The sequence below is a fragment of the Acyrthosiphon pisum genome, chromosome X, assembly GCF_005508785.2.
Source record: "Acyrthosiphon pisum isolate AL4f chromosome X, pea_aphid_22Mar2018_4r6ur, whole genome shotgun sequence".
NCBI lineage: Eukaryota > Metazoa > Arthropoda > Insecta > Hemiptera > Aphididae > Acyrthosiphon > Acyrthosiphon pisum.
Window position 1 is genome coordinate 120,824,518 of NC_042493.1, and position 12,782 is coordinate 120,837,299.

The window sequence follows — 12,782 nt, forward strand, 5'->3', positions numbered from 1 at the left end:
ATTTAATACAAAGCTCCTGATATATTGTTACAATATCAGTTGAAAAATATTAAAAATACATAGGCACAATTTTTTTTTATAAGCATTTAAAGATCAAATTTTGACAAAATTGAAACTTCTAAAGTATAGGTACTATTATATATCTATGATAGTACCACCGTTTTTTGTTGATGTATAACGCGTTATAAGTACCTAATAGATATTATGATATGATTAATTTGGAATTTATTATAGGTACCTATTATTGGTCAATTTTTTTTAAATACTATAGACTATAATATAATATTATGTCTTATACCTAGACTGACATACCGTCTCCGCTCAGAATCGTTTTTCTTATACACTGATATTATATCATTGAATTCAAATTTAATACCATCCATTATACAGTGACCCACTTTTAACCTACTGTACAGCAGAGCGAAATCCACTTACCTACCTTTTTTTAATTTAAAAGGAGAACATTTTTCAGGTCAGTTTATAGGCTGAAATTTCATTTTACTTTAAATAGTGGTAGAAAAATACGTTTTAAAAAGAACAAATATTGACTGCATTATTCAAATGCATATTTGACATACCTAAATATCTTATATTTTGACACATTTTTAATTATCCGTCAGAAGTTTCATTATTTTTAGTTATTACTTATTTAATCCTTGTAGTTGGTTAATAATATTATACTATTTTATATACATATCAAATACCTACCCTTGGTAAATTTTACATTTATACATCGATAACATTTAAAAAAAAATATAACGAAAAGTTTCCTTCCTGATAATTGTAGGTAGGTATATACCGACTACCACGCCGGTTCACTATTCACAATTCAAAGTAGAGATGTAAAGATCAATTTGGTAAAATATTACAGTAAATAATTTATTTTATCATAAAAGATTTACATTTCTAAAATTCAAAAATGTTTAATTGTTGTGTATTATACATAGTGTTTGAAGTATGAGAAATATTTCATGAAATATTTCAATGTTTTGTGAAATATTGGAGTTTTGTTAATTATTTCATTTTTATTTTTTAAATATTATTTTGTTTTATATTTTTATTATATATAAATTATAATTATAATTTATATTATTTCATGTGAATCGTTAGCAAGAAAACTATGATTTTTATAATATATACCTAAGTACTGGTTTCCTTTTACTGTTTCTTTTTAATATTTATTATGTTTTTTGTTTTATATAATTATAATACATGTTAACATTAATAAGAAACAATGATTTTCATAACATACCTAACATATATGATACACGTTATACCCAAGCGTTTTTTTAAAAAATTATATTCCATTTTTATATTTTTATTTTTATTATGTTTTTTTTATATACAATTATACAAATACATGTCATAAGAATTTTCAATCAAGAAAACTCTGATCTTATTTTTAACATATAACTGTATAAGTTACCACGTACATGCCACATGGTACATATACAATATACCTATCTACTCCTTATTTATTTAACATTTTTACATCAAATAATAGGTACAGCAAAAAAATATAATATTATATTTTTATACATTAAAACTAAGAAAAAAATGTGTGTCAATGACTAATGAGGTATTTAATTTATTTCGATTAATTATTTAATATTTAAAAAGACAAAACTACAAAAATAATGATAATTGAAATATTTCTCACAGTTTGAAATATTTCACGAAATTTTCAAACACTAATTATACACAGCATTTAAACATAAATTATAATAGTGTAATATACAGTATATACTATGTAATATGTATACCTACTACATTACTTCACTACATAATACCTATAAACTATAATCTATTTATTTTTATAGCCTTAATTATTAGAACACACTTCTCAAATCCATATTGCACACTTCCGATGTCGGACAACACACTTTGTGTCGGGTTCACTAAAAAATAGGGGCTGGAGTGGAGTGGAGTGGTATGCTGTTCCCCCGCAAAATGTTACTTAGCTCTTCTAACCTTTAAATACTTATGAGATACTATAAATCATAAGCTACTTTTCCTAAATTCAATTTTTATATATCTAAATAGGTACTCAGAAAAATATTTTGCTTTCAAAAAAAAAAAAATTAAAAGCGTATGTTGTAATTCAAAAAATAAAATAAATTCCTAAAGGTATTTAAAAGGTACTTACAGACATTAAAATATTTATAATGGGCAATCTATAGTAATAATTGACTGCAGTTCAAATAAATAGGTAATACCTGTCTATGTATTTTAGATTCTGAGCCGAGCGATGAATGTATTGATTCATTGACATTGTCAGTTTTCAATTTTTTAGTTTTTTTTTTATATTTGTCAATAAAATTTTATTTGTTGGGTAAAAATTCGTGAATACATTTAATAAAAGACTCCTGATATATTGTTATAATGGCAGTTGAAAAATATTAAAAATACAAAATCACAATTTTTTATAAGCATTTCTAGTTCAAACGTTTTCAAAATACAAACAAGAAAGTAAAGATATTACATATGAATTTGAATTCAATCTTTCCAAAAGATGACAGCAAATCATCTAAATATGGATAGAAAATTGATGTACCCTATGCCTATAGTATGTGCAACAATTGCCATTATTTTTCAATATAATTGGCCCGGTGTTTTTGAGTTCCTACTTGTCTGTGGGATGATTGGAGACACACCAACCTTTTCAGTAATTTTGATAACACTATGAAAGATTTTTTGAAACTACTTCATTTCATAAATGTTGTAATTTTGTAGTTGTTGTTTCTATTGAATTTGTAGCGGTTATAATTTTTTTTTTATTTTCTGTTTGCAAATATTTAGAAGTTTTGTATGTTATACCAAGTATTCTCTCCATTATAGAACATGATATCAAAAATTGGGAATTGCATAATGATTTGTGTAATAAAATAGCACTTTTGTAAATGTTCAAAATATAGACACACAATTTTTTATTATGAGCATTTTAAGTTCGATTTTTGACACAATGTATCAAATTTAAAATTTAATAATTATTTTGTAATTCAAAATGTATAAAATGTTCAACTCTTACAGCTAAGGATTGAAAATTTAAAACAAGGTGTCGTGTGAATAGGTATTACATATTATAAATTTCTTAATTCACAAAAATATTATCAAATATATTTTAATGGTATGAGGTATTGAATGATAACTGCGATAAAGCAAAACATTAAATACGCGTAGATAGTGTGTTCCTTACAATAATATTATATATATATATATATATATATACAGAATAGTACAAATTGTACAATACATAGTCATTAGCATAAGCTGATATTATTTCACTATAGACCGATATAACCTTCAAGCTTTAAGATTAGGTTTTTATTAATGATAGTTATATATTTTAATGATTAGATGGTATTTAGGTATGATAACTGTAATTATTTAATAACGTTAACAAAGATACTAACAAATAATAGCTTAAAAATACACATTGTGGTACTAACTCTACTACCAAATATAATTATCTATATATTCTATATTCAATGCATTTTTTGTAAAAAATTTTAAATAATATTACAATGAAGAAACGATCTGTAGTTTTTTAATAATATTGTTTTTCTTTCAATTACACAATTAGTAATTGTAAATCTAATCTATGGCGACTTGTGTGGTTCAAATTAACTGGGTTAAAAATATTTTACTCTAACATAATTCATAACTATACTGATAATATAATGTTTGATGTTTGTTGTGTAATGTTAATTTTTCATTAGTACCATACAACAATATTGTTCTATGTTATAATAACGGACGACGATAAGATGCGCATACATTTGTGAACCAAATCACCACATGATTTGTGCTGACAATTGTATATACATGCAGTTGATCGGGGTACAGTTAGTCAGTGCCAGTTGTTCAATCTCTAAATAGGTACCTACCTAAATGAATAATCAATTGATGACAAGTCAATATAGATTATTTTTTCCCCATAATTGTCAGTTATACAACAGATATTGACAACATTTTATCCTTTAATTTAATAAAATTTGAGTTCTTTGTAAATAATTTTCTTATTCAATATTTGGAGCGGTGAATAGTGTGCTTCTGTGCCCTTTGTCCCCGTAGCCAATTTTTAACGCTCTATCAAACAATCCATGTTGGCACAATGAATTTGTCCTATACTACGTTCATGTTAGGGAGGAACCTCAGCGGCCGATTTGTGCACAAGGAGAGGCTTTACCACACAGTTGTATTGGTAGGAGTGACAAACGGGTGTTGGCCCATTAAAACTAGTCGCCACCGAGGTTCCTTAACGTAATTTAAGTATAGATTCTTTACTATAACTCGTACAGATCTTTATTAATACTGTCCTTTAATGAATTTTCAAAAGATAAATAATTTAATTATTAAAGGGCTTATAATGAAATAAATAATTCTGTATTTTTTTTTTAGATACAGCAGTCTTAAAACTTCAAATATTTATCTTGCCCCATAAAGTGTTTTTAAGTTGTATTTGCAGGTATAAACTTGAAAAATATGCAAGGCAAATGTATTTTTCCCCACGAGATTCAACTGTAATCTGTATAATTAATAAACATCTTATTGGTGGCTACATTATAATCATTATTTAAACATATTTATTTTAATGTACATAGAATTCACTTTGATGAAATAAAAAAAAAACTTCCATTAATATAGATACTTGGCTATATTAAAATAAAATTGAACATTTTAAATGAAAATATTCTTGAAATATAATACTAATTTTAACTTATCTTTAAAAGTCATAGTAAAAGATAAAATGATTCACTATTACATTATAATTTAAACAAAAAAAGAATGAAAAATTCAAAATTAATAAGTTATTAACATAAACCGATAATAATAATATGTAATATATATATATCATATTATTATATTTTATCAATCTTAAATATAAAAAAAAATTTAATTTTATGAAATCATATTTAGTTACCAACATTTAAGTATTTTATTATTGATAAACTGACATATTTATTTGTAAGGCATAACTACAAAATATAATAAATAAAACAAAATAAAATAAAAACAAAATAATTGAAAACATTTATCATAGGGTTTGATATAAAATAAATGTTATTTTTTGAACACACGTTGTGTTTATTCGTATTACAATAGTTAAACGCCATTTATATTTTCAGAGTTGGAGTTCCATGTAAGTCTACTTTCATAAAAATGGATAACAACTTGTGGGTACATTAAATTAGCCTCTTCAGCAGTTATTAATTCGGCTTCCTCTAATTCTTTCCATTTTAACAGAAACATCAAATGACCATTTACAACAGTTGCTCCTAAAATTTTATCAGGAATCTTCTCAATACCTTTAGAAACATCACCCGTTTTAACTTGTTCAATATTGTCTTCCTTTTCCTGTTTTATCACTGCGCCAACAGATTCTTCTGATGAAGGACACAATGTAGTTGTTGAATTTGAAAGTCTCTGCTTCAAGGCACGGCGCTCACGTTTTTCCATTCTTTTTCTTTCTTTTTCTTCCTTTCGAAGATTTTCTTCAAACTCATTTATCATTTCTTCGCAATCAAGGTTCTCTTCTGGTTCCCACGTGTTTTCTCTGTCATCATAGCCTTTCCACTTAAGGAAGTATTCTACCTTATTATTATTTAAACGTTTATCTAAAATTAATTCCACAGAATATAGCTCTTCTTGATCCTCTTCTGTAGCAGTACCACTAGGTAATATGTTTTCAACGCCTTCTATCTCGCTGGAACAAAAATACATTAATGTGTTACTAAAAATATAGGTATAATGTATAATTAAAAGTTGGCTGCAGATAACACCTAAAAACATCACATAAATTGTTATCCATTGGATATTACTTTATAAGTTTGTCAGCATAGCAATTAATCTATTTGTTTTTTATACGCTTCACCAATAGAACCAATAAGCATTATTTTAAATCATAGATATATTGATATTTTAATTTTTAATTTAAGAGGATGCTATACAGGCATTTGTTGTGTCCGTCTTACAAGTTTGTAACATAGCAAATTTTACGCTCAGCAGATCACAGTTAGCTCTGTTAGTTTAAAAATTAGAGTGAATTCAGAATTGACTTCTTATACAATTTTGAGGTAAGATTATTATCTAGGGCATCTCATAGGTTTATTATTATATTTTAATTTTAAAGCGATTTATGAGTATTTTAAGATATACAAACAATTTACAATTTTAAAATACTATACATCTCTTTAAAATAAAAATATAACAAAAAGCCTAAATTCTAATTTTTAAACTAACGGAGCTAAACTTGATCTGCTAAATGTAAAATTTATGCACTTGTAAGATGGAGATAACAAATGTCTGTATAGTGTCCCCTTTTGTTTAAAAAAAAAAAAAAACAAATAAGTGCTTATAGTTAGATGCGGATTGGGGAAACATTTTGGTGCGGAAAAATATTGATAATAGGTAGCCGCACAGCTTTTGTGAATTTATTGATAGTTAGGAACATTTTTTATATTAAATGATTTGTCATTGAATCCAACAAACAATGTTTTGAAATGTATTCATCTAATAATTCACATACTAATAATTGGTTTATAAAATATATTATAGATTGTTAATTAATAAATAATATAGTAAAATAATATCCATAATGTAAACAAGTTTCCATAATACAGTGCTATAATGATTAATTTCTTTTATTATTTTGTAAATGTGTAGTTTAAATATAACTGTTGAAATAAAGCTTTATTGATATTTGAAATTTAAAAGGGGACCTGGGTTATAATAAGCTGATATTTAAAATATATTTATAAATAGATTATCAGTTTTTGCCACTGAATATGAGTCGAGAAAAAATGTAGTATTTCGCCAGGTAAAAATGTAGGTATTACGCCGGGTACTGAGTAATGGCCGGGTAAAAATGTAGGCATTCTGCCGGGTACCGAGTAAGAGCCGAGTCTTAAATATGATAACGAGTACCCGGCCATCAAGTAATTGCTGGGTAACCGGAATATCTCTACTAGTAGGTATATTAAAATATACTACTTAAAAACTTTTTAAAAGTATTTTTTATACAACACTGACACTATTAATAAGCAAACAAATTGTATTAGCATTCATTGTAATTGATAACAAGAAGTTGAAGAAACAGTTTCAGAAGATCATACAAATAACAATACCTATTCCCATGATTTATTAAGGTAAGCTTTGTAACGAGAGTGTAATATCATACCTATTATTGTATCATTAAATAGTATATACCTAATGAATATTCAATACCTCGTTCAATACCTTCCACAGTTCTAGGATTGGTCTAAAATATTTAATAGTTTCAATTTAGGAACTAAAGTTTTATTCAACAAATAGGTAATATGTTTAAAGGTGTGTTTAATTGTTATTGGTAGAGTACCAGGGTAATCATACATAATATAAGACTTATTCAAATTTTCATTTGTTCAAACAATTAAAAATTTGGGGTCAATGTAGTAATACTAAAATTTTTTTTTTATTCACTATTCAAAATTGATTATTGATATCACACTCTAAACATCAAAAAAACATTAACTAGGTAGATATGATAATCACATAAAAAATTATTTAATATTATTATTTATTAAAAAAATTTTAAAAACAATATTTTAATTGATTAATATATTTTGTAATGGTATATTATGTATATTAGGTATATTAGGTATACTCTCGGGTATACTAAATATGACTAAATTAGCATAAGATAGGTATTTTTTTATTTTCTATATCATTATCAAAAGTTGTGTTTAAGTGATTAAATAATAAAAAAAATATTAAAAACAGCTTTTTGCGTAGGGGGCAATCCATCAGGAAAATCCTGAATTCCTCGTGGGCCAATCTGCTGTTAATCCACACACAAAAAAAATATAAACCGCAGTAAAATATATTCAATTAATGACAAAAAAAAATTACATTCATAGTAAAATATTGCTTTGATTATTGATTACACCATTTTAGTTCCATGATTGTTTGTTATTTGAATAGTTAATAGTTTTGTTCGTTTTGACAAAAAGTGTACACTTTTTCATAATAGTGTACAATGAAGAGTTTTTTTTAGAAAAGTGTTGGCATACACACTGTTTGTTTTAAAATAGTGTGGGTTTAGTGTGTACAGTAAACACACCACATAAAGTGCAGGTGTAGCCAGTGTAGGTGATTGTTATCATTTCTTATTAGCAAATATATTTGATTCCGTATTGCAGCTGATTAATCTACACCAAAAACATTTGTTTTGAAAACAGATTTCTGACCACTCCCCTTACACTTTCCCCTGACGCTACTCTAATTAGTGTACATTTTTTTTTCAAAACAAACAAACCTAATGTGCATGTAGGTTTGTATTGAAATAAAAAAAAAAAATGAAGCAAAACCTTAAAATGAAAATAAAACAGAACTTGTAGAACAAAATAAATACCCAAAAATAAATTTGTCAAAAAGATAGGAAACCGATAATTTCATTCAACAAAGATCCCAGGCTATTGGAACCCATTTCTACGTAATCGCCATTTGAAAGATAAACAAAAGTAATAAATGTTTTCCAAAAAATATATTGCATGGCTCTATGGATTCATATAAGCGATCAAAATGATTAGCTAGAAGATGTTTAACGTACAATTACGGGTATGATCTTACACAATATATAAAATGTATATCTAATATACCTATTATAAATTACGAATCAAGAGATGTATAAGTTTGACCACATACTTATTATAATTTTATAAATTATAGTCAAATTATTTTAATTAAAATACCTAGTATCTATGATCACGGGGCTATATTTTACATCTTGTAACGGATAGTATCCGTTTACTTCAAACATATAAATATTAATGAACATAGGTAGTTAATTAAAAGTTATGGTAATAAATAATACTGTCAGGTGTAGGTGAGTAAACACAATAATATTAGAGTGTAATGTTTTAAAAAGCGGCCACGCTTGGAGGAGCCACTTTTACATGCAGTGATTGATCAAAACCCTGTAGGTAAAAGGCCTCTGAGAAGACCAAGAATTCAATGGGAAGATGTTGTAAAGAAGGACCTTGAGCAGTTGGGAGGTTGTTCCAATTGGAGAAATCTAGCATTGGATAGAGAAGGATGGAAGCTTGGTTGTGAGACGGGATGGTCTTAAAGGCCCAATAAACTAGAAAAAAAAAAAATGTTTTAAAAACCAAAAAACATGTATCTAGTGACAGGACATGGGGAATTGCCATTAACATAAGTAGGTATATATGCATATACTTAAACTAGAAAACAGGATGTAATATGTAGCAAATAGTTGGCGTTTCGTGGAAACGTCATTTTGATTCTTTTCACACATATGCCACAGGATACCGATAACGCATTGACGCAATACAAATGAGTCGATAGACCGAGGGGTAGGTAGGAGATCCTGGGCCCTTATAAAAGCTAATCTGAAACGGCCTGATTTCAGACGTGCACTCACATTCTACTAACAAGCATCTTCATACCAGTCAGTACAATAATTTGTCATTTTTAGACTTTGAATATTTTTCACTGATCATATTTTAAATAAACACTTTAACTATCAACATGTCTACATTTATTCAACTATCCTAAGACAAATCAACAACTCTGAGGTCTTGCTACCTGCAACCGATTGTCAGATTACCACAATCTCTACGAAAATTATAACTTTCAACGACAACACCCAAGACAAGACACCGTTGAGACCAGTACACCTTCGCGTCACTCGGTCGCAGACACACACATAATATACGACTATCTATTGTACACTTCTATGACTATTGACAATACACAATTTATTATTTCATTTATTGTTGAATCGACTTCAACCTTTGTTCAACAAACAATCATATGGATTGCACGCAACAATATGGATAGTGTATTATTTCTTATTTGTTGGCGGACGCGAACAGTTTGGTGGCGGTAACGTACGCGTATTCTCAGATTCTCAATATTGACGTGCTTCGGGCTGTGCGCGATACAAACATTAAACCGTAAACGGTTGAGGTTCGCGATCGGTAACATCGTTTGTCCTAAACGGTTTTCGTGATTTATCAAACGTTATTCCGTAACAGGCATAAAATATTTGGAAAATGGCGGCGGCGGCGGCGGTGACGACGCCATTATGAACGATGGTGTATGGGTTACGTTTATAATGTTTTCATTAGAATTGGCGAAAAATGTACACAGGCCGCGGTCCGCCTCGACGATATGGGAACAGCGAGCGCAAACGATGAAACTCAAAACCGAATGAACGGCCGTGCGCGCGCGTGAATATTAGTTGACACTCACCTTGAAGACATGACGGAAGAATGAGTTTAGCGTCGGCAAATACAACTGGAACGACGGCGACTGCTCCGGCTACGATGTAACGTGGCTTAGCGTTTGGCACCGTTGAGCGGTGACGTAGAGTGGACGAGCGTCAGACGACAACCAAAGCGTAACAAGTGATACGACAGACTAATCAAAAAAGTCGGTACGCCCGCCGAATGGAAGGAAATCGATCGACGGCGCAGTGGCGTAGTGGTTACGCCCACGAACCGAGAAATTGTATATTATACCGGACGCGGTAATACCGTAGAACCACAAATTTGATTAATGGTTAACGTAGTTTATAGGTTATGCCGGGTAATACGGCGTCTCCCGGCGGTTTGCTTACATCACGTTATCATGTGATAATATGATAAGACATCGTACTGTTATCATGTCTGAAATAAATGAAATTAAAAATTAAAACTGTCAGTTCCTAATGGTAAAAAATTAAAAGCGATTTCGAATTTATAGTTTACACTACAGATTATTGATTATAATGTGAACATTGTATATGGTCTGTGTTTACACTCTATAGTTCTTACGACGATTGCGCCAATACCTACGTTTTGTATTTTACCTAAGTACCACTTTATGAATGTTATGGACTACAGTTGTCTTCAAATGTATTATGTGTATCTGCAACGCAATTCATTAGTATTTAAAATAATGGATATTCAGTTATCACATGATTGAAATCTAAACGAATCGCCTCACTAATACGGCCTGATTCAGGACCGCGCCGTCCTCAAGTAAGTCGTACCTATCCATTCTTTAATAATTATTATCTATAATCTTAAGTTGTGGTTATTACGATAGTAAAACATATCTATACTTTTCAGTTTTTAAAGTCACCGCGTCTGTTACGTCCCAACTGACGTCGATACATACACCAACGCAGAGATGAACACTTGATGTATTATGTTATATTTGAGTGTTTATTAACAAGTACAAAATTACAATATTATAAATATATGACAGTGAGTGGTGTTACGACCTGCCTCTAAGTGTCTTATGTGTATTGCAAATATATGACAGTGAGTGGTGTTACAACCTGCCTCTGAGTGTCTTATGTGTCCCTAACCGTCTGACGAGCTCTTGTCATGGGCTCGTATATATATGATCGGATCCTTTGGAGTGGGTGGTCGTTGTAGTGGCTAAATCCGGTCATGAGACAGAGTCCTGGTCTCGACTTGGTATGCTGGACGACTCGCATCCTCTGTATGTGTGTTGACATTCCCGAGGAGATACGTGTGACGATGCTTTTATGGTTCGATTGTTTCATACTATGCTTTTGCAACGATCTCCGCGTGATATAATATACTAATGGTCTTATTAGTTACATCCGTTAGATATTGCTAAGAACGTGCGATACGCTATACATAGTTTATACATAATTGATTTATACGTAGGTACGTAACACCTCCCTTCTGAAAAAAAGACTTTATGTTTAAAGGTTTAAACATAAATCTTTTACAAGTTATAGTATGTAGTTATTACAATAATTTTACAATAGTGGTACATTGGTTATAAGATAGTGATACATTGGGTTAAGTGTATAATAATTGTTAGATATTAAGACATTTTTTTTTTTTATAATTTTCTTTTGTTTTACATTTTTCCTTATTCTAATGTTAGTACATGGTGGTTATATATATTTGTGTTTAAAATACTTATTTTATAACTTAGACATTAATTATTACATATTTATATACCCATCCATTAATCTATTGGTCTTACTAGAATTTTTTTTTTTTTTTTTAAGTTTTACTATAGTATAATCGTTTTATTCTATATTCGGTTTCACATAATTGATATAGCTGTATTGGTCCCATATAATTTATAATATAATTAAATAAACATTTGGTGATAATCACATCCGCTACTGGATCGTGACTATGGGTTATGTTATGGTTTATTCTGCATATTAAGTCATGGGTTTCCATTAGATTTAGCATTCTCCCGTTTTTTGGGTGGTATCCTATTTTACTAGAGTATAATAATTTATTGGTGGATCCGGTTATGTCAAGAAGTTTCAGGTGAAAATAATTATCGTTGTTATCACTATATGAAGTGATATTTAACATTTTCTTTATGTTTAATTGCAATCGGTTTATTATGATTTTATCGGTTGTACCATTCCAAAAAACTATAACTGGTGTTCTTTCGTCAGTATGCAAGTACCGGTTGAGATATACGGTGGACAGAGTTGTCGCCCCCTCGAGCTTTAGACTGTTTTCTAACTGCCCCAATAATGGTATTAACAACTCTGGCTTGTTCCTAAATATTCTCCCAATACTACGCATTACTTGTTTGACTTCGCGATGCTGTAACATCTTCAATCTATTGGTGGTAGTCAACACGATGGGTTTGCCCTCAATTTTAATTGGTCTATATTTATCGAGACTGTTTGATAACGACCCCGATACAAGTAATAAATCCTTTTTATTTATCATAGTGAATTCGAAGTCCGTTATAATGAATTTGATGTTGTGACTGTAAAAAAA

The 12,782-nt window shown here is 29.2% G+C and overlaps 1 protein-coding gene across 1 annotated transcript; it reads right to left on the reverse strand.

Moving 5' to 3' along the window:
* Positions 1 to 5,064: 5,064 nt before the first annotated feature.
* LOC100159983 (chromobox protein homolog 1-like) lies at positions 5,065 to 10,508 on the reverse strand. The gene is made up of 2 exons (XM_003245641.4): positions 10,258 to 10,508; positions 5,065 to 5,707 (listed from the first exon to the last, which is right to left on the reverse strand). Exons 1-2 carry the CDS (start codon positions 10,266 to 10,268, stop codon positions 5,107 to 5,109), a joined length of 612 nt encoding a protein of 203 aa, XP_003245689.1. The 5' UTR covers positions 10,269 to 10,508; the 3' UTR covers positions 5,065 to 5,106.
* Positions 10,509 to 12,782: the final 2,274 nt, after the last annotated feature.